Raw genomic sequence first — 23625 nt, 5'->3', positions numbered from 1 at the left:
TGTTTTCTAGCACACCTAGAAAAAAGATCCAGACCCCGTTCCTAGTATGATTTTGACATGAGCTGCAGAAGCACATGGACAGCTGCATACTGCTAGGCATTTCTGTTGGAAATTAAAAGGCAATTCTGCCCCAGTGGGCCTAAATCCTAGCATAGAGGTGAAACCCACCACGTGGCTGGAAAAAAACAGGCAGAAAGAGAAGATGGACCAGTGAGACAACAGATATCTGCAATCACAGAGTTCACATGGTGCACAGGCAAGTGTGGTGTAAGCTTCCCAGGATGGTTTGTTGATAACACACTTAGATTTTGACCTTTAGACTCTCTGGCTTCTATGGGGTTTGGTGCTCAGCATCATAAACTGTCAGAAAAAGGCCACTTTTGATAAATCACTAATAATAAGTAGGACCTTCCAGAGATTACCAGGCAGAGCTGGAAGAGAAAGTGAGCAATGAAAGGTCCTCAGTGTTTCATAAAAGAGATTTCAGTATTTTTTATTGTTCTATAGCTCCATTGTGCATTACATCTCTACTTTCCTCCACCAGGTGCCTAACGCTCTTGATAAACTAATTACAGCCTTCTGCTTATTTCATGTCAAGCTTAACTCCCAGTCTGAGCCTAGCCTGCAGTTCTGGCATGTATTTTCCTTAATCTAAGACCATCTGTGCTCCATCAGAAAGAAACACTTAAATACAGAGAAAGTGGAGAACCAAAAGTGCAGAATTCCCTGTATCCTGCCTCCATCTCCTCTCCCCAGCATTTCCAATGAAGTGTGAAGCCAACATCCATCCAGTCCGAAATACTCTGGAAGGCTCTGATGCAGCAATACTTTTCAGTGGTCAGTGGGGAAATGACAAGCCAAAAAGGACCTGAATGTCTCAATTTCTTCATATCAAGAGCTTCATAATTCAAATACCACCACATCCCCAGCAGTGGTTGAGCCCACATATGCAGTGGTTGAGCCCAGCACTTGATCAGTGTAAATCAAACACTTGTCTTAAGAAGAACAAGGAATCAGTTTGGGGGAAAAAAGCAATGGAGTTATCAAGAATCCAAATGATATTTCTCAAGTCTATTTTTTATTGGGAGTGCACTACAATTTAAATCAAAACTGAACTGCAGTGTTAGGGACAATGGCTCTCTGCCACGCCTGTCCCACCACCAAAATTTCAAGTGTTTCTGAGCCCTACTGTCCCCTCACTGCCCAGCCCAGCTGGACACAGCCCCTGCCTGCTGCCACTGCCAGAACCTGACCACTGTGCACGGCATTGTTCCACCCCTCTTCCTCCCAAGGCTGGGAAACAGATGCCTTCAGACTCCCTGCTTGGTCTGTCACAGTTTGCCTTGCTTCTGCCTCCTCTTTTCCAACACCAGACGTCAGCACCTGATGCTGTAGTAAGCTCTGCCAAGCTTCATCTCAACAAGGAATGTATTTGCTCCTTCTCCTGCAAAGATGGCTCTGGTGCAGAGTCTTTTATTCCATCCTCCCAGATCCTTCCGTTCTGTTCTCCAGTCTGCACTCTCCTGCCAACCCAGGATTTATTTTTCAATTTCCTTCAGTTTGAGTCCTGCCCTTACATTCCCACTTCCACCTGGGTATTCCCTCACCTCCCCTCCAGCACATTTGCATTTGACCTCTATGAAGGTCAAAGATTCAATAAATGAATTTTGAGAATATGTTTTATAATTAAGATGAGGGAATACAAAATGATTCTACAACAGGATTAATGCAGCATACTTCTTTGTGTTTCTTCTTAACTCATTTCTGGTGGTTTTCAAAGCTTTCACATTTATCTTCTGTTGAAAAAAAAATCTTTTTCTTTTTTTGCCTTGTTATTAAATCCTCAATAACTGATCTCACAGCAAAAGCTACTAAATTTGTAACAATTATATTAGCCACATACATTTTTTTCTCCTGTCACTGTGTTTACCACTATTATATTTATGAACCATTGATCATTCCTTTCTGCCCCATGCATCAAAATTCTCTTCTCTTAGGCAATTGCAGTTTGTCTCTTAATATTCCCAGGCTAAGTTAATTTTTTTTTTCTCATTCTTAATAAAGCTTAAATCACTTTTCTCTGGACGACCTTGCAGCCTATTCAAATGGCTGCAGCCCTGTTAGCTCCTTTTCCTTTCTTACAGGGAAGTAAAATACTTTTCTTCTAAAACCTCAAAACCTTGCTTTGTCTCCTGTCTGAAGTGAATAATCAATAATTAGTGCATAGAATTCTTGACAGAACAGTGTTTCTGACAAAAACATATTTTTTATTAACCCTCCCCCACATTCCTTCCAAGCTGTTCTCTTTTTTACACAAATTTGCAGGTTTATTCATATTCTAAGTATTTTTATCTGAAGGGATACATTTGGATAGCATTCTTCCCCTAGCAGACCCCACCTATTCTATTTTTACATTCAAAGGTTTTAATTCAAAATGTTTAGAAAACAAGTAGTGAAAAAGGGGTCCATTTTAAACACATGAATATGCTGGAATTGCCTAATTGCTTACCTAAAGAGAAGAGCTGAAGATAACTGCTTAATACTACATCTACTATGAATCAGAACATGACAATTTTGTAGGCTCACAGTAATGGCAAATTTCCTATATTTACAAGTGCATGTAATCACATATAACATTTAGATCTTAAACAAAATGCCACATATTTCAGAGCACTTCAAAAGAACAAAGTGTCATTATCTCAGCTTCACATCTGGAGAAAGGAAAGCTCAGACTGGGGATAGCTGGGAACCACCTTACCTCTTCACAGCTGTCTGCAAGTGAAGCAGCCAGCCCATGCTATCCAAACTCTCCTTACAGAGAATGGAGAGAGAGATGTATTTTTTCTGCATGTGCCCTTCCCCCAGCTCACCACTCTTGGTCTCTGCAGTCTCAGAATAGTCTCTTACTTGGTCATGTTAGTGATAAAAATGTAATAGGCAGCTATAACCATGGTGCGGTATCTTCTAGACGAAAGAAGCATTTCAGTGACAGTAGAATAACTTAAGATAATTGTTCCTATTAACTGCTGAAGCTGCAGTGGCAGCCAGCAACTCATTTATACCCCACAGCCACATTCCCTCACCCTCCTCCAGTGGTGTAACCCACCCTTCCTTTCCCATTACCCACCCAGTAGCAGGCAACCCACAGTAGCTATTGCCTGATCTCCTTCAGCCGAAGGTTTGCTGCTGATGCTCCTCCAGCCCTGAAGAAAGGTTTCTGAGGATGCAAACTTCCCATCCTTCTCCAGTCAGGGTGGCTGGAGATGCCACAGGCATAGTCAAGGTTGTGCCTCTTTACCCATCTGTCCTCTTAGGGTGTGGGTTGGGCTCTCCTTGAGCTCAGCCTGGGAAAGGCAGGTGAAACACTGGAGGCCAAAGTTCTTTGAGGTTTTTAAAGGATTCAGGGATTCCTGAATGCAGGAATGTCTCAGCTGCACCTGCCATGCTGAGACAGGATCAATATCCTGTGGGAGTGATGAGCAAACTGTTCCCATCCCAGCTCCCCAGCTCTGGGTGTCTGGTAACAGCTGTGCAGGCCACGTCTGTGACTGCTCCATAGCTCCAATAATCCCCTCCTATTAGTCATTCAGAACTGCTGCGCTTAAAAGAAGCTGTAAAAAACACATCAGCTAAACTGTTACTAACAGAGAAAAGCAGGATTATTTACCTAGGGAAAAACATACACACAGTAATATGAAATGTGTTTACTACAAATTTTTTTCTTTCTTTTTTGCAAAGAGCTTAATAGTTGGTTTTAGAGGAAATGTGAGGTCATTTGTAGGCCCTTGAGAGATGCAAATCAATAAATGGTGATTTTTTTAATGCTGTCATTATAAATGACTGGATGCTAACAGGGTCAAACTTAATCCTGTGCAGAGAACCAGTGCAAGGGACATGAATCATTTAGATCTCGTTTAAGCTCTTCTTTGAGAACAAAATGTAGGTATTCCTCTGTATTCTCAATATTTAAAAAATGCCAACCTGCTTCTTTTTTTTTTGCAGTAATTGTCCCACGTGCTCCATTGTTCATCTTGTAAGATGCCCAGCGTGCTCCTTTGTGTTTTCAAGGTCTCCTCTTACCCCTGACTCGGCAGCATGTGCGGCTCAGCTCCCGCGCCAGGGATGGACGGGTCGGGACGCCGCGTCCCAGGCAGGACGAGCCCTTGGCCGAGCAGGGCATCCCCAGCAGCGTGCGGACATCTGCCGGGACCCATGGGCAGCTCCCCCGCCACAAACCCGGGCTTGCTGAGCGGGGACACCGCGGGAGGCATCCCCTGGTCCCCAGGACGGGATGCAGCAGGAGCCGGCTGCGCTCGCGTGTGGAACTCAATAGGTCGCTGCTCCCGCATCGAGCGCTCCCGGCCGAGGCGCGCATTAAAGGCATCCTGCGCTGGAGCCCGCGCTAACGATCGGGTCACAGAGCCTTCACCCGGGCAGGAGCGGCTCGGAAACGCGCTCCGTGCCTCGCACTGCGCCAGCCCGTACAGCTGGCGAATAAACCACTGCCGTGCCTAAAAAACATCCCACATACCTAAAGTAATAGGAATTTTAAAAGCACATTTTTGTATAAATCTCATTTTGTATAAATGTTGGCTTAGGTGAGGTGTTGCCTACAACGAGATTTGCCTCTCAGATCATCTGCAGGGCTGGGTTTGCTGACAGCAGCCACAGATGAGTGAGTTTGTCAGATCAGGGGACAGCCATAAGCACATAGAGATCCCCCAAAGCCTCCTGGAGCTGCTGGAGCGGGAAGCAGCCCACAGAGAAAAAGGGCTAAACATGCAAACCAAAACATATTTTGCAATGATAAAGAAGCAACATTGGTGTCAGGAAATGAGAAGACCAAGGAATTTATTTTTCTTTTGATTTTAATTTTTTTTCTCTTGCCTTTTTAAAGTATGTCTAATGGTCCTGACTGCAAGTTGCAAGAAATAAGAGCATTAGTCTTCATTCCCTACACATAAAACGCCTGACAGGGTTTTATCAAATAAAGAGTCCAATATGCTACTGTTATCAGTAAGTGACTTCAGCAGCTAATTAAATTCTCAGTTTCTAAATCCTGCTCATAATGTCTGCTGACAAAGACCAAAACCCCTGTAGTAGTTTTGGCTTCTAGGTGAGGTGAGGCTGGGAAGGACAGAATGCCAACTAACAAATTACCCAGGGAAGCAGGCTGGCAATCCACAGCTGACATCCATCATGTAAACCTCACTTTACTGCGTGAGCAGAACAGGGTAGCTCCCCTCTGGATGCAAATCAGCTCCATGGCCTTCACTGACTCCAGGATGGCTGCCCTGCTTAAAGTACAAACCCAAACAGTTACAGCTCCTGGACCTTCTCTATAGGGGTGCTATACCCTATGTATACAATCCTCCCTTATATGGGTACATATATAAAAGTAGACATGTAAATATATATATATATATAAGAACTTCCTATACTACGCCTAAATACTCACTTTAGAGAGCAATTAAATTGATCATGACTAGACAGTAGACTCTGAGTCAGTTTAGCAGACCTATGAATGTGCATATTGAAACATTTTTACTCACTAGAGCATGCACTGTGTCCTTAACTCAGAGAATTCTCAAAAGAAAACTGGTATTTATTTAAAGCTAAACCTGGGCTTAAAAGCTTTGCTGGTTATAAATGGACTCATGAGCTGGGTTCTCTTAGACAGAGGGGGTGTTGTGTTCAGAAATCACTCAACACTATGGACTGTGAGAAAAGATTTGCTTTCTCTGCTCTCTGAATTTCAGCTGATGAGTAACATCAGCAGAACTTGGGTTCCCAAGAGCAGATGCGGGAGCCCATCACAGAGTAGAGTTCCCTGCAGTGAGGAGCTGGAGAAGTGTGTCCTTGAAGGATGAGGTGTGGCCTTCAGACACTGTCACCTCCAGTCTGACTTGCATTATTTTCGTCCCTCAGCTTTCACTCCACGTAGAAATTTCTCTCTTATATAAATCTTGGGAGGGATGACTTGCACCTGAAAGCTGCAATCTAGCTCCTGACCAGTCATTTTAAGGAAGGGAATATACCAGCAGTAGATTTTATTTGGGGACCCTAAACCATAAGAATAAATAGCTGAATTTACCAGAAAGTTTTTCCAGCCAATATAAGCTTTATTATGGAATAGCTTTAAACCTCTAGGCTGAGAGTGAGAGGTTTTAGGTGCAGCTTTGGAAGGTGATTTATGAATAGATTTATATGTTAATCTGTTAATAAAAAAAGTTTCATACTGATAAAATATGTGACAACCAGGACTCAGCTATGAGCCACATATTAAAGACTGCATCTGCTCCAGTAGAGGTCTTTTGATTATGTTTTTAAATGAGGGAACTGCACTGGCCTGAAAATAAAGAAATAAAAGTGTATCTAGAAATATGTGCAGCATGATTCAAACACATATCTGGGAATCTGCAAGAAACAAATAATAAACTGCTTCTGGAAAGTGAAGCTTATTCCTGAACATTTCAAAATAGAGTTCCTGTCAGGCAACTCAACGGTACATAAAGATAGCCAAAGTATTCTTATTCTTTCCCAAAATTACTTCCCAAACTGGATTTTAAATTGGATGATAATCCTCACATTCCAACTAGATTGGAGAAATAAATACCTTCAGCAAAGTTGGGCCAGCCCAGCCCTGGGCTTGCACTGCAATATCAATGCCTAATTTTCTCATGATCTTTGAAAGGATATTTTGAAAAATAGGAACAGCTCTGGCTCAAGGATGTTTCTGCAAGGAAATCTGAAATACAGTACTTTTACCTCTCTTCTACTGGCAAACCTGACTTTATAGAGCACTTCATAGAGGAGTGCTGCAGCCCTATTTCACATGTTAGACACCAGGCAGACAACCTGGGCAGGTTAACTTTACCTCAGGCCTCCATGGGCAGAGCCAGCAGCATGAATCTGGCCCTCCAAGCCCAGTCTGGTGCCTATCCAGCAACTCTTGTGGATGGAAGAATTTTCTAGCATTTGCAAGTTTTCTCATAAGTGCCAGGCCTTTATGAACATATTGTGAATCCTTAATATTTCTCAGTGAAGTATTTTCACCAGGAAAGATTTACTTGAGTGACAATTTGTGCTGTAAACTATATTACTCACTGTTCCCTGTTGATTTTGTTTATCATATTTTATTCAACTGTACAGAGAAAAACCAAGTTCAACTCTGCCACCTCTCCTCACACTTCTATACACTTACAGAGCATGTTTCTCATCAGCAGACATAAGTGTGGCACTACTGAGCCCTAAATAAGTAGAAAATAATGCATTTAATGCTTGGTTTGATTCAAAGTGCAAAAGACAAAACCTGTTCCGTTTGTTGCTATGTGACATATTGAGGACTGATAGGCAAGTTTTATTATTATTAACTACAGTTTGTTGATACATGCTGTTGATTTACCAGTGATTATGCCACTGAGTTAAAGATCCCTTCAGGGAGTAGCAGGGAGGGAAGTGTGTCTTCAGGAGCAGCTGTGCAGTTTAAGAGCTTCATCTCTGTAGCAGGGATGTTGCTGCTTCTTAGACCAAGGGAAGAAAAACTGGAGTAAAACCATCCTTATCAAAAATGCACTGGGTAGGTGGCTGCAGTTTATTTGCTACAGGATGCTATGGAAATGTTTTGTCTCTATTTCAGGTTTGAAAAAATGCTTGTTCCAAAACCTCAACAATGTCAGCAGAAAGAAATTTATTTCAGTAAGGTTCAGATCATGATTTAAGAGCTGGTACTGCCTCAGTATATTGATAAATTACTTTAAGCTTGGTTTTAAGTCTTATGCCTCAGTGGGATTGAGAAGTACATCAGGTTTTGCCCTGGTGGCTGGGTAGCACTATCCAAAGTGCCCTTGTGAGTATAGAGGATCTTATTGAGAAATGTGAAGCCAAATTTCAGAAGCAAATGAAGTTGTGTGTTCTGTAGCATTTTTGTGTTTTGCAGTGGGGTACCAGTAGATCTGTAATTGTAGACCTAGGTGGTACTGGACAGTGTGGAACTCCACAGACAATCCTTCCTAATTCAGGTTTATGACTACTGGGGAACTCATATATTCTCTCTCTGCACTTAATCCACACTTCCATTTTTGTCCTTAGGAAAAATATATGAAATTGTCAACAAAAGCATATTTTGAGCTCAAATTTTTCTGTCTTTCTTAGGTGAAATAACTTACGTCTTCCAAATAGTTTTGCAATAGGTGCACTTATTTATTCTTTTACAGTCTATTAAAATACAGTACAAACTCTTGAAGTATTTTAAATACTTGAAACACTACTAGCCTGACACACCAGCAAACAGACTTCACAGGGCTGCTTAAATACTTTTTTATAAGAGATCTTCCATTAAAAGAAACAATTGAAACCAAAATATTTTATGGAATTACAACATTTTCTATTACACTTACCAGATGAGAGTCCAGAAGGACCCCTTAGATCCATAGAGAAGGGAAAAGGAAAGGAAAAGAAGAGGAAAGGAAAATGAAAATGAAAAGGAAAGGGAAATTGGAAGGGAAAGGGGAAGGGGAAAAAGGATGCCCCAAACAAACAAGAACAATTATTTGAGATGAGAGAAATGCACATGTAAATGTTCTATTTTGGTGCTTCAGAAAATAACTTGACCCAGAGTATTTGCATGCCAATTAACCACATGTCTATCTCGTTCTCCTTCAGATTTTAGAAAAATGTCAGAGGGTTGTTTTCATCTAAGTGCAAAAAGATTGGAAGTCTTTGTATCTCAAAAAGGTTGCAAAAATAATTTCCTACTCAGTTTAACTGCGAACTAAGAATCCAGGTAAAATCACAGTGAGCAGGGGGTAGGCACTGTACTGTGATTTATGAAAGACAGCCAAATAGCCTGCTTTTAACACACACCCCAGAACAGCATTCCTTGCTAAGAAATCCCAATCAGTACTGTGAATTTTTAAAATTTTGCTTAAAGGCTTATGTTTTTAAAATTACTCTCCCACCTACTCTATTAATTACCAACTCCAGTATAAAACTGACTTTTCTATGTCCTCACCATGAAAGCTGCAGATTAGGAGCTAGTCTTGTTTCAGATCCATGCCTAAGTTAACCAGCATGCTCTCCAAGTGCACATCATTTAAAAGTGTTCTATAAAATGTCTAGTAATGAGAGTTTACAATACATATAAGACAATCATTTAAAGACAGACATGAAACACAGATTTTGTTTAAAAGAGATGCTAAAGATTTAGGGAAGAGTATCCATTTTAAAACTGCTTTTTGACTGCTGCAAGAATTTGAATGCTACATGCCAAAGTTTCCAGTATTAACAGGTGCTTTTGGATACCCCACCTAAAGATGATGATCTTCAGTAATTCTTTAACAAGGTGCTTCAATTTTGGTAAGTAAAAGAGGTAGACAAAATCACAAATGATCCCCAAAACACCTGGGCCATATTGAAGATCAGCCAAAAATGTTTTTCAACAAAGTATTGACCACCACAAAAGTTCTCATGCAAGTAAAACTCATTTGGGGAAAGGCTTCACAGGTTCCAAATGAAATTTCTGGAACACTTGTCAGAGGAGGAGGAAAAATCTCTGAGAAGTTGGGGCATTTGGTTCTGTGGAGCAGGAAATGAGCTTGTTCTGTTTCAGTTTTTTCCTCCACTCCACCTACTAGCTCTCATGTAAAAGATTAGTTCCTTGAAGAAATAATTTCAGCAGAACCAAAAGGAAATTCTAAGTGAGAAGGAAACATCAGCACATGGTAGAGCAGATGAGAGATAAGAAAGAAAAAGAATTGACCTGTTATTATAAAGGGGCCCGATAACTGACACATCCCAAAATCAACCTCTCTTCCTTCACTCCCCTGAAATCAAAATCCTTCTATAGGGTCATGCTGTCTTTTTTACACAGTTCTTAATCAACAACTTCCCAGTTAATACTAAATGTTGTCTTTTAGTTTACTGCAATTCTAAGACAGTAACTTCCTATCTAAACCATGTGGCATGCCTCTTTCCCACAGGAACTGTGCAGCCTCAGGATACAGCACAAGAACACTTAGGAAAAAACAGCTTTATACTTCATCGAACCATGCTTAGAGGGGTACTTTCCTCTCACTGCCAGGCTTTGTCCCACAGCCAGCATATCCTGATGTCTCTCTCCATAGACCCTGCTCCTCATGTTTCTGCCCTCACTTTGTGGAAGTACAAATGCAAGGGAGCAGATACCTGTCAGCACAAACCTGCACTGTGAAGCAGTTTAGCACCACTGGCAGGATGACAATGAGGTTTCATGAGCAGAAATAAATCAGAATACAATCTTGAGATGAAAAACTATCCCAATTCAGGCCTGGAAAGATCCACACTGCATTTTATTTACAAGCAAAGAGGAGATACAAAATGCAAATTGACGTGATTATTTCTTGAAGTGCACTCTCACCCCTACAGAACTAAATGCAAGTTCCTTGCATTTCTTGTCTCACTTTCAGATCTGATCTTTAAAATGATGCACGATGAAGGGGAAGGTGGTGCCTTTAAAAAGCATCATGAGCTTTATGGAGTCAAGCCAAGCAGCTACTTAGGCAACCATTAGGTTGGGAAACAATCACTTCCATCATTCCCAACACGTGTGTCAACATAATTCCATGCTCTCTTTGTCATGCAAAAAGTCTTGGCAAAGTAACCGGATACACCCAGAAAGCAGGAGCGAACTAAGCTCATTATGTTAACCGGAGATCCCACAGCAGCCTCCAGTGCCATAGAAGGAGACTTCCCATGTTTTGCAGTGTAGAAAAGGAAACTCACTGCACTGAAGAGGGCCAAGCCTGGCTTCAAAAGTGTGTGAGGGAGATTCACAATTGGGTTTTGTGGAAGGGGATCCCTGACAAGCAGCAGAGGCTGTGTCAGGCAGTGTGATAACAGCGGTTGCAGAAGGTAGGACACCTCTCATGACTATGAACTTTCCTCTCCTGTGTGCAAACTGGAAAGCTTCCAGCCATGCTAATACAGCTCTGCAAAAGGGAAGGAAGGCACTGCCAAATGGGAGTAGCAGCTTCTCTAACTCTTTATTGTTGTCATTGGTAACTCTGGACTTTGTTTTCCTTTTAAAGGAAGATTCAATGCATTTTACAACCATTAAACATCTTTTCTTCTCTCCAGCTATACTTGTAACTCTTACTAACAGCAAAAGGCTTGTGCACATCAGAATGGCTGGCAATACTACTCTAATGGCTTCTTTGTGTGGTCAGGTACAGGAGCAAGGCCTCTCAGTCTGTCTGAAAAAATGCTGAATGCTTCTTTGGTGATCCAGCAACTATAGAAGATGGTAAATATCCCAGAGCAAAAGTGTTAATTTATTTAAAGATAAGCAGCTGGTGTTTTCATTAACAAATTTTGCTGTATCCTTCAATTCCAGATTCAGTGCAGTGAAAGTAAAGTCCTAATAATGCTGGATATTTTCAAGTGCTTTCAAACTTCAGCTGCTTTACCTTGGTAAAGGCAATGGTAACACACATTTTTCAACCCCTTTTGCCTCTTGAATGCTTGCAAGTCCAATCATGGTTTTAGTAATGCATTTAGCAAAACACAGCTCCTCAACAATCCGTGTTCACAAAGGCCTGCAAGGGCTAAAATGAAGATGGATGAGAATAGTAAAACCTTCTCAAGAATGTTCCTGACATCTTTAAAGAAAGCCAAGGATTTCTACTGATTGTTTTGTTTAAGCCCGTATCAGTCACACTACATGCTTTCTTCCTTAAGATGCCAAATTTTTGGCAGACACCATTACCACCCAAATACTTGAGAATCAAAACCAGACAGCGCCATCCAAGTGGGCAAGTGTAGCAGAACCCTTCCCCCAGCATTATCACTGGAGTGGGACTAAGCATTTGTTCTGACTCTGTCTTCTCTCTGGTGCACCACTTTGGGCAAATTTACACTATATAGGCTTCTGAAAACGTACATCAAATATTACAGAACTTTCATTAACAAGTCAAATAAAATAAGAGAGTAAAAAGTGAACATACCTGAATAAGAGAAACGTTGTGTAGACTAAGTCTGAAGAGGTAGTTCCTGCATGAACAAGCAGAAAAATTACAAACTATTAGGCTACCAAGGAAGGAAGAGAAAAATTATTAAAGCAAGTAAGAGATTTTAGTCATTCATGTCTACAAATAAAAGGTTTTCCTGGAGTCCTCTCCACAGAATACAAAAGCAGTTATATGCCTCTTCATAGACTTGTTCATCAGTATTTAAATGAACCTGGTAACAAAGTTCTGAGCAGGTCCTAGCATTAAATATTCCAGAATCCATACTGAAGAACCACAATGAAATCCCAGCCACAAAGGGCCATTTGCAAACTCTCAGCAGGCTTTAGTTGAGGTCCGTATGGGCTGCAGTCATGTTTTTCACTGAATTCTGAGAAAACTGGGATTGGACAGGAGCCAGCTGGAGCAGAGCTGACTTCCTACTATGCTCCCCCAAGCCAGTGCTTGTGGGAATTCCCATTCAGGACTTCGTGGAAGAGAAGAGAGCAGATACTTCTCAGTGGAATCTCTCTGCACAGAAAATCAGCAGGGAAATCAAGGCAGTGACTGCAGATATTCCCAATCCTCCTGTCATTGTCTCTTCACAGGCAAAGCAAGGGAATTCCTGACAGAAGTCACTGTAGCATGAGATACCACATATCAGCTGAGCTCCTGTCACCCTTCTGAATGTTCATATTCCATTACAAATAGAAGGCAACACATATTTGCATAAACATCTATAGATAAGGCTTAGTTAACAGGATTTAGCTCACATTTTTGCTTGCTAAGACAATGCAGTTACCAGGAATCAACTGACATATTAAGACATACAGACTGGATTGTGTGCTTGAGGCTTTTGGCCACATCTAACTTCATATTTTTGGATACCATCTATCACAAGGTCTAAAGAGCTGTAATCCTTTTCCAACATCACTGACACCACAATCTTCCAGAGAACACACTTTTATGTCATACAAGGTGAACTGAACCACACTTCTGGAAGTAGCTCTGTTTAAGTGGTAGAAAGTGCAGCTTTGATGATATAGGTTCATCTGCTCTAGAAATGCCAGTATACAGACATTCCCGCACCGAGTGAAAATGCAAGTTTCAGACCTAGTTACCCTGGAGGAAAGATCCTACAGTGATGAAAAGGTCCTAAAAGGACCTAAGAAGGTCCTAAGGACTCTTCTGAAGAGCCTTCTGTAGGGTCAGTACAGCAGCACACCCTGACCAGGCTAAATAAATAATTCAAACTTCGATAGTGAGAGATTCATATCGGTCACAACGACCACAACGAGGCTTGAGCAATTTTTCCTTCTTCTGTTATGTATCACTTATGTACCATCTCAGTCATAAGCAAAGAGTTGCCTGTGTACTTGTCCCAGTTCTATAAATAAATCAAAAGCTCTCAAATGCTGCTGACTGTTAATAAAGAAGGATGGGGACAAGGATGATGGGGAACTTGGGAAGTTGAACTCTTGATACCAAATTTTCTGACTTGCTCTTGACTTGCACTATTGTGTTCTGTACTGGAACTCGTTACCCAGAGAAGATGAGACCCAATAGCAGTGTCTGAAGAAAATGTATCAGTGATTATTATACCTCCTGTAAGTACACAGAGAAGTGTACAGACACAGAGGAAATCTCCATCCTTTCTCCTAGTTCTGTCACTGAAGATCCAGCAGTTCTTTTGTACAGTCTGAAACCCTATCCTGTCTCAAAGGGTTACATACTTTCCCCCAAAAAATTGTGAACTCTTTAGCATGAGCCTCAGACTTAGATAAAGGTGCATGCAGCAGACCAGAAGCACTAAGCTACACACAGCTAAAATTTCAAAATGAAGCTACATTCTCATCCAGTGACAGATCTGACCACTCCCTTGGAACACCACATACCTACTCACACCAAAATATTAATGCAACTCCAGGACATGAGATATCATGGAATAAGCCTTCTGCTGGGAAAGGCCTCCAATCTTACAACACCCTCAGGAAAAAAGTTCTCATAACTAGGGACTTGAAGTTTCTCTCCTGTTGTTAAGCATGCTATTTAAATGCATTGATTTTGAAAGTCTTATAATGCAGATTTCAGCTCCTTGTCCTAGGCTTGCAAAAAGCTGGACAGTTTGACTAGGTAATAAGTTTTAATATTAGGGGTTTTTTTTCTTTTCTTTCCTGAAAGCACTGCAGAGCAAATTCAACCAAAATATCTTTAATGAAAGAGACATATCCAAAGGACACAATTTTCATTCCACTCAGCCAAAACAGATGCAGACAGGGATAGTGTCCATTTCAATAAAGCCAGTCTGTTCTCTCAGTGACTGCTGTGTAGCACCCGGACAAAGCCACTTGGGTGGCTGAGACCTGAACCAGGCAGGAACATAGTGCTAATGTGAATAGAACAATGATCTTCCAAAAGCTTTATACTAACCTTAGCTCTCTAAGTCTGACCTTGGGGCTTTCTTACAGAAAGGAGGGCTTCCCCATGTTTTTTATCAGCTTGCCTCACCTGGTGTCTGTACAGGCACTGGCAGTTTCTTTTTTGTTTGTTTGATCCTTCTCATATCTTACCAGCAGTGATACAAACACCTGTAGGCAAACCAGGCTATCAGACACCTCCTGACTCCAGCTGACCTGCCTAGCTAAAACTGACTAATCCTTAATTAATAACATGCTCTTTTAACCATACTTGTTCTGTAAAGCTGTACCAGGAGTAAAATGCCAAAGGAAAACATCTGCTGAATCAGACAGTGCCATTTTTATGAATTACATTTTAACTGCAATTTCAGTCCAAGAATGAGCAAGATCTCTGACTGACAGGCATGGTTTAGTGTATCTAGAATTGCCCCATTTGTGTCCTTTTTTTCTGCTTGTGTTTGAAGTTATGTCTGTTTAATACCTTGCTGAACTATAATTTAGAGCAGCTGAAGGAGTATGATTAAGAAGTATATAAGAACACTGAAATCTCCACATGAATGCATGAGGTACCTTCTTGGTCTTTTTTTCTGTCTTTTTCTTTCCTTTCCATCTTCTCTTGTAAGTGAATGCTGGTTAATTCCTTTCTCTCCTAAACTGAACCCACTAGACTAGGCCAGAAGAGCAAGTGCCTGGTGCAGCCAGGATATTCTAATATCCTCCTGGTTCTCTGTGAAAAGCTGGGGCATAAATTTGGAGGGATAGGACAACCTTCTTAATTACTGTCCTAAAAGGTCACACAACTTCACAGTATTAAACTCAAGCTTTGTTTTACCCCAGATTTGGCTGCATTTCAGCCATCTCCAGAGCAAGTGACTACACTCCTCTGAATACTCTGGGGCAAATGACATTATGCCTCAAACTACTAATTATTATTACAACTAACCTTATTTTTCATAAACATCAGTGCCTCTCTGAAAATGCCCATGTTAAACAGTAATGCCCTGAAGTTTCAGGCAAGGCTGTGGTTTTGTTGCACTAAGACACAGAGTGGGTTGATGATGGATCCTCTGGAGATTGATTCCCAGCCAATACCTGTTCAAACAACCTGAGGGCAGATCCTCTCTGTCACCTCTGATTGCAGTGGGTTACTATTCCCCAGCTCAGATATACAAAGTTAGCTTCTGTGAAGTCTCTACTGCTCTATTTAACCTAGGCTTAAAGAATTTGCCATCTGGATATATAGAGAAGAGAGAAAAAGATACATCACTGTCATTTAAATTCAAAGCACAGATCGAGCAATTTAGCCAACATCACAGCAGCAAAACCAGGAGAAGATCTCCTGGACCATTAGTTTATGCCCTAGTTAGGAGAATAACTCACACCCAAAGTTGGGGCACAGCATGTAAACCTGTGCTGAAGTGTCATTTACACTCATGAGTAGAGGCTGAATTACTTTCTTAACTGGGAGCTCTATCCTGTGTGCATATGAACAGAGTTAAGCTGCAGCAGAAATCCTTTAAATGAAAGTATTTGTTAATTAGCTTCATAATTTGTATTTGGCTGCTTGTAAAATGATTAAGTGCTCACTGCGCCTGGTACCACAAAATACACATACCAGAGCAGCAAGAGAGCAGCTGAGATGTGATTCAGGAAACGGTGTGGAAGAACATACCCACTTAAATCTGTTTGCCATGACAGTTCCAAGTAAAATCTGCTAATTAAGTATTTATTTCATGTAGCCAATAACATCTTGGGTGAACTTTGTAACATGGTGCACATGCACTTGTTCACACAGTGCCTGGCCTTGAAACAATTTCCTTTGAAGGCAGAGCACTTTGGCTATGATACCACTGAGCAATAGAGATACAGAACAAATTTAAGCCTTTCTATTGGAAAGCCTGAACAACACCAGAGACCCTTTGTCTTAGGAGCTCTGAAACCTTCAGCACTGCAGCATGCTTCAGTCATTCAGTCAGGCCTCCTTCTCAGTGCCTCTTTTCAGGCACCACGTCTGTCAGCACTGTACTGTGCTGTGACTGTGCTGTGACTGATTAAAAGGTGCTTCCTCCTAATTAAGAGAGAGCAGCTTTTCAGTTCTGCTGTGGTAGATCAAGAGGAACATCCCTGCAGTTGATGGACTGATCTTTCATAAATAAAAGGCTATCCTAGCTTCAGATTGTGTTTTGCTATTTAAATGAGTGAGGCTTGTTCACATTTTCTAACTCCTCACACACCAAGTCGGTAAGAAAACCTCTCTATATTTCAGAATAACCCCTGCTATCAAATTTGAAGCCATGACAGCCCACATGCTGACCACCACCAGAACCTCTCAGGACTTGGACATGCACACAGAAACCAACAATATGCTGCCTTAACTCAGCTAGTCTCTATCACTACATTACATCTGCTCATTTCTTGCTACTTCCCTCCACCCTATAGTAGGTGTGAGAAGTTCCCCCCTTCTTCCTTATAGGGTAGGCTGTCTTAAGCTCCCTCTCTTTTTAGGCAATTACTCTGCAAGTAGAAACAAAGCCAACAAAAGCTGATAATAATATTTGATCATGCATAGAAAATACACATTGAGAGAATGCTGTGGTTTAACCCCAGCCAGCAACGAAGTACCATGCAACCACTCGCTCACTCCCACCCTCCTCAGTGGGACTGGGAGGAGAATTGGGAAAAGGTAAAACCCACAGGCTGTGATAAGAACTATTTAATAATTGAAACAAAGTCAATTGTTATTGTTGTTGTTGTTGTTGTTGTTACTGTCCCTTTTGGGGACTAATATTGCACTGCTCCCGTCATGCAACACAGCCAGGGTGAGGAACTGGAGCCTCAGATAGGCCCACGGTACTCTGAGAAGTGTTTTTTTGTGAAAATAAAATAAAATAAAATAAAATACACTATTTCAGTAGAGATATTCCTCCTAATGTCCGGTCCAAACCTTCTCTGTCACTCTTTCAAACCATCCCAGCGCACCCTATCACTGGATGCCAGGAAGAAGAGAGCTGCATTTCCCTCTCACTTCCCCTCCTCAGGGTGGGACTGTGCTGCAGTCAGGGTCCAGGTCTGCAAGAGGGTCTCACAACTGTCACAGAGTAGATAATAAGAAAAACAGTTAACAGAACGGGGTCCTTTGGGCGATATGAAACAAGACACAGAATTATGCATATGACAACTAATGCTCCCTTCTGGCACTCTTGGAAGCCACGTGCTGAGGCTGAGCCTCAGGCTAGGAGCCAGCAACTCCTGTCAGCTCTTCCTATCTTTGCTCCTGGAGGCCTTAGATATACTTTGTACTTCCACACTACATGACAAACACAGCTTAGTCATGCTTCACGACTCCCAAGGAGCTGGTTAGTATCATTGCCCCCCTTACACTAATGGAGAAAATGAGCCAGAGAAAGGTTAAATGACCTTCTCCAAAGCACACAGCAAGGCAGTGATGGAATCGAGATCAGACCCCAGGGCTCCCAGCTACCAAATCTCATGCTAGATTAACGCACAGTGCCTGTACTCAGGTCCAGCTGTGGCTGAACTTTTCAGATGGTTATCCACATTTCGGAACTAGCCAACCATACCAAGAAACCCAGCTCCTGAAGGATGATTCTGGCGTTTGCTTTCAGAAGGAGTTAATTACATGCCTGGTCCAGAGTGTGATGTGACAATCTGTTTGCAGATGTTACCCCAGTGGTTCATTTGAAGCTCCTGGCAAACACTTGCTGGAGAAAAGTGGACGACCAGCAGCTACCCTACAAGCTGGATCCTTATTCACCAGTAATTTTGTTTCTATTGAAGAAAAACTTGTCCAATACATCATTCTTCCTCAAAAATCAATAGATGTACAACGGAGAACCATCCTAAATGGCAGACAGTAATATGATGCAGTTGCTGTATGAAGCATTGCTTTTCCCAATGCAACTTTTCTCGGTTATGAATTCAGCTGGAGCTACAGAAACAACCTCTTAGAAGAGGATCCTTATGCAGGCAGCATATCATTTGTATTAAACAGCTTCCAAAGCAAGCCAGGAGCTCAGCTACTATTTCTGTGTTGCACTGAAGCCCAGTTAGTACTTCTCTGTGGAAACAAGGATGAAATTCCTCTATATTGCATTCAGTGGAGAACTACCATCAGCTTTAATGGCACAGGGCACATGGCACAGCTATGCTCCTCTAGATGCTGTATATTCAGGGCCAATTCTAGGAAGAGTCAAAAGAGGCAGACACAGCTGCAGAACAGGCAGGACAACAGCAAAGCTGAGGCACACTTGGGCTATGCCAATATGCAGAAATCTAGATAGATGGATGCTGCTGGGGAAAGGAGAAGCAGAAAGGGGATTGGCCTTTGGTTTCACAGCCTTGTCCCCTCTTCCATCAGCTTGCAAAGGGAACAGCGAGCTGGCTCTAATGTCTCTGGTCCTTCTCTTTCCCCAGGGCAGGAAAGACAAAGCCTCACTGCAAAGTTATTCCATATTCTTGGGGATTATAGTATTTGCTATGCTCCTGAGACACTTCAAAGAATGAGGATTGGGATTTTTTTGTAATATTGTTTGAATATATTTATCAAATGAGGTCAATTTCCTTTTTTTGTTTTGTTTTGCCATATTTTATTCCCTCTTTTCACTAGATGAGTTTCTTTAAAACCTCAGAGAACTGAGAGAAATTTTCAAAGCGCATGTGTAGGTTTGTTCTTATTTTTCTGGAAGAGTGACTCCATCTCTCAGACCATCACATATTATCCCGCATGCCACCTCAAGTCTTTTTTGACATGTGGCTGACAGCTCCTCTCTTCCTCTCTCACCCAGCTGCAGACAGAGAACACTTACAGCACCTTGATATGGCCCCAAGACACCCAGAGACCTTTGCTCTCCTATTTGCCCACCATTTCAGTAAGTCACAACATAAAATTCCTCTTCTTCTGATGCACTGATTATTGTTCAAATCTCCCCTGGCAGCCTCCCCACCTGGCTACTTAGACTGATAAACATCCTAGGTTCTCTGGATGTATTCAACATGACTTGTATGTAAATACAGATAGACTTGGCTGGTGAGATTAAGTTATTGCCCAACAATCCCTTCTCTTTGCTGGGTTTTTATACCTTTGCAGTGGCACAGGTATAAACACTAGGCTTAGCACCTAAACATCTGGATGTAAAGTGGCATGCAAACCGCTGTAGTGAGCTGTGCCATACAAAACTGACATATCTCTACCTTAACCAGAACATGAGAAAGTATTCTCAGCAATGCAGAGGAAAATTGCTCTGCAGCCCCATTCTGTGATGCTGTAAAACACATCCTGTCCAAGACTCCCAGGCTTTTGCCAAAGTATCCTGACCTTGTGTTTGCACCCATCCCATTCTCAGAAATACAATCTTCAAACTTAATTATTCTCAGTGTGTTACTAAAGCAAGTGAGCCTCTTATGGGTGGCTGCTTTCGTGATAGGGTATCACCAATTTTCATTTTATCTGGAATATGAGATATTTTTCTAGTGAGGCCTGCAATTTGCTGTGTAAAGATGCTTCCTATCAGTCTGTGCTGCACAAAGATTGCCTTTCACACAGCACCGGCTCTGCAGGCACTGGCTGTGGAAGTGCTCAGCCCCACAGCAATGCTGAGGTCACTTGCAGAGAGGTGGGTGGTGCTGCCTTGCAGGCAATTTGAAGGACCAGCAGTTTTCCCTGCTGACAAAGATGACAGACCAGAGACTGCCACTGCCTCACCCTCTTCTCCATGTACAATATTAACATGCAAAACTGCCCCTTTGCCCTCCTACAGCTGCACATTGATCCCTTGCAACAACCTGACAGTGTTGCAGTATAGCATTTTACTTGATTTATTTACTTTGAGTTAACAAAAATTCATATTATTTGCTTGAAAAAATGCACAAATTTTAACTAAGGAAAAAACAAAATCCACTTTGAACAAAATTTGGGCCAGGCTTTAAACCTCCCAGAATCCCATAATTACAAAAACAGTCCTTCATCCTTTCCACACCTTTTCCCCTCCTCTCTAAGGGATATAAGTCAGGAACAGCATAGATTTAGGGTATGCCAAATTTACACCCACTGCAGACCAGCAGAGGAAAGCAAACCCTATAGGAAAAAAAAGACACCCCAGTGAGGCTTCACCCTCCACAATTTATACAAGGGCTGAGCTGACCTCACCTGCCAGAACATCAGAGAGGAAAATCTCCCTTTGAACTATCCCAGGCTCAACCAAGGAGGTTAAAACCTGCACTTTAAATCACACTTTTGTTCCCTTTGTAAAGCAACCGTGCACCCCAATTATGGATTTAACTAGCTGCAGTGTCTAATGACAGCTTTCTCACCTTCACCACATTCTTTACGTCACAGATCAAGCAATGTCATAAAAAAGAAGTGGTCCTTTGAAAATTTCTGTTAATTTCAGAGACTGATTTGGGGTTTTTTCCCCCCTCACATCACTATGTTATCTGCCCCTCTCCAGTCTATGATAAAAGGATGCAACTTTAATTAGAGCATTCTTTTGTCTGATAGGAAAAATCACAGTGAGAAGGAAGGCATTTGTTTCTCTCCACTTCATGCACTAGCACTTTCAGCTGCCCACCTATAATCTGGATATAATAAAAAAAATTGTCATGCTCTTTGCTTGCTCATGTCCTCATTAATGCCTCTACTGGCAAGGTAATTTCTCAGCTCAATGTGACTTAGCAGGGGGTAAAGCTGGCCTAAGACACTGCAAAAAAGAGCGTACTGAGAAAAATCCTGCAGTCAGATGCTAACAGGGACAAACGGCACACCACTCCTGGCTGTTTCAGGACAAGCCTGTGGATAACTGTTGGCTGTGCCCTGTAGTTGTGCCCAGTGCTGACCTGTTTGCATTAGAGTCTCTCTGTGCTATATGAGACTTGACTTTTCTGGCCATGCTGAAGCCACGCTCTCCCAGTGCAAGTGCACGGGACTCACAGGCTTTCACGAACATCTTCTTTGGAGCACCATGGCTAAGAGCAAGTGATTAAAGTACCAAGTAGAAATACAGGAGTAAAGGGTCCAAATTACCTCTGCCATGGATTTTCTGAGCCCAGAGAAGAACTTTGGTTCTGTCCACATTAGTCAAGCGCAGACTGAGGTTGTGCAGACCTTGAGTGGTATCTTCAGAAAGTGCAGTCTCACTGCAGGAGTAGCTGTGTTAGATGCTGTACTGCACTACTTTTCAGATATGCTACATATTCATATGTCACAATACCACAGGCTTTCCACGGGGAAGGGTGGCTCTTAATCCCTCTTGGCCTTGGACTCTCATCTGTAGTGTGAAATTATTAGTGTTTTCTTGCCTCACTGAAGCCCTGTGAGAACAAATGTTGGTGAGGGGCCCTGATCATTTAGGAATAGAAAGTATTGCTGACAGATTTTATACTCTGTAGATCTGTGGAACTACTCAGACCCAACTGCTGCCATTGAATTTCCTGGTTTGCAAAATATTTTTTGCCTAGACATTATCTACGGAGATTTAAGGGTTTAGTGGCAGCTCAGATGTGGACAGGATTGAATGTGCCCAAGGGTAAGAGTGATATTTTCTGGCAGGCACAGGTTTTGAGCATTTTACTGCAGTGCTCTGGAGCATTCTGCCAAACAGGCAGGAAAGAGCCTATGTTTGGTCACAAATCTGCATGTAACCTGGTACCTGACAGACTAAACAATCATGTACCAGAGACTTTCAATAAAATCAGAGTGCCAAACCTTCTGGCTGAGGGTCCTAGAGTATATTTACAATTTGCCATATTTCTGCAAGCTGCAACTTGAAGGAACTCTTTTGGGACATCAGTCATTCTACACAGCCTTCAGCTCCTAAGCCTGCATGATCCAGACCTTTTTTAATGCTTTTATACAGTGAGAAGCATAATAGTCAGAAAAGGGTGTGCCGAGGCTGCTTCCCCTAAAACAATGCTTGAAAATTCATACAGCACCTTCCCTGCTCCCCAAACCAACCATATTGATGCTCCATCCCTGGAAGTGTTCAAGACCAGCTTTAGTGGGGCCCTGAGAAACCTGACCTAATGGGTGCCATATTTGTCCATGGTGGGAAGGCTGAAACTAGATGATCTTTAAGGTCCCTACTAACCCAAGCCTTTCTATGACTCTGTGATATCTCCTCCCTTGCACCTCTCTACTTGGCAGCAACAGGCACATTCAGATCACTCTAAACCAAGTATGAAAATCACCTCTGTCCAGCATCAAGACTTGTATCACCTGCAGCTAAGTAGTTTTACATTTATTGCTGAGAAGTCTGGCAGTCCATAATGACGTGCCCTTTACTTGCCAGTTCTGAGTCCCTGATGCAGCTTTTGCTCCCTACTCTCTACCTCTGGGCTCTTGCTGGTAACAGCCAGTTGTGACAATGGCTCCTGAGCTGCACGTCCCTGTGTGACAGCCCAAGGGATGATCCTTTCCCATCTCCTGATGGAGCTGACAGCCCTCTTGGCAGGCAGAACAGTGAGGGCTTCTGGCCATGATGCTTTCTGGCTGGTTTTCCTCAGGAATACCTCCACTCACTGTGAATGGCTGAATCTTGTAGCCTGGCCTCTCACATCCGCAGCCTCATCAGGCTACGGCCCCGAGCTCACACCCCTGTAGTTTCCTTCTGGGAAAAGTCAAATGTTTCCCTTAGGACTTCTCAGCCACTCTCTGTACAGTCATTTGTTTGGGTGCCATCCTCCTGTTGTCCAAGCTGTTTCCCTTCAGCTTGCTGTTGTGCCAGATTGTCACACGGTGTCTCAACCACCCTCCTTCACACCTTTTATGTTGTCCTCACCAGGGAGCTCTTGTGAAGTATGATTTTTGGCCTGCTTCCAAGCAGGGTCTTTCACTTTTTTACTGGCTTCTGTCTGTGCCCAGCCAGCAATGAGACAGTCTCAAGGAGTAAGGCTCCTTGAGGAAGTGGAATGTCACAGCTATACTATGTCCCTCCTCCACAAAACTCACACTCCCTGGGGCCTGGGCACCCTGCCTACAGCACAGGTGACACAGCAGAGCACTGCTTTTCCAACAGACAGGTGAAATCACTGTGACTGTATTTTCAATTTTTTTCTCACCAATAATGAGGTCTACATTATAGTTTTTCCTCCCATTAAAGTAAGCTCAAATGGCGATCACTTGTGCTCAAGGACTGAAAAAAGCAGCAAATATTTCAAAACAATCACTCATTCACAGAAGAAAAACAGTACATTAAAACACTAACACTATATCC

The 23625-nt window shown here is 42.3% G+C and overlaps 1 protein-coding gene across 1 annotated transcript in view; it reads right to left on the bottom strand.

Annotated features, from left to right (window-relative positions):
• Positions 1 to 23625, bottom strand: part of SEMA5B (semaphorin 5B) — a gene marked incomplete at both ends in the record, with an annotated part of 125622 nt that overhangs the window by 84551 nt on the left and 17446 nt on the right. The window contains one exon of the mRNA XM_084209151.1: positions 11982 to 12027. Within this exon, the coding sequence (XP_084065277.1) occupies positions 11982 to 12027 (46 nt within the window). The remainder of the gene's footprint in view (positions 1 to 11981; positions 12028 to 23625) is intronic.

Source organism: Fringilla coelebs (assembly GCF_963513975.1).
Source record: "Fringilla coelebs genome assembly, chromosome: 7".
NCBI classification, from domain to species: domain Eukaryota; kingdom Metazoa; phylum Chordata; class Aves; order Passeriformes; family Fringillidae; genus Fringilla; species Fringilla coelebs.
The sequence above is the reverse complement of the archived record's forward strand: the minus strand, read 5'-3'. Positions and strand labels throughout refer to the sequence as shown.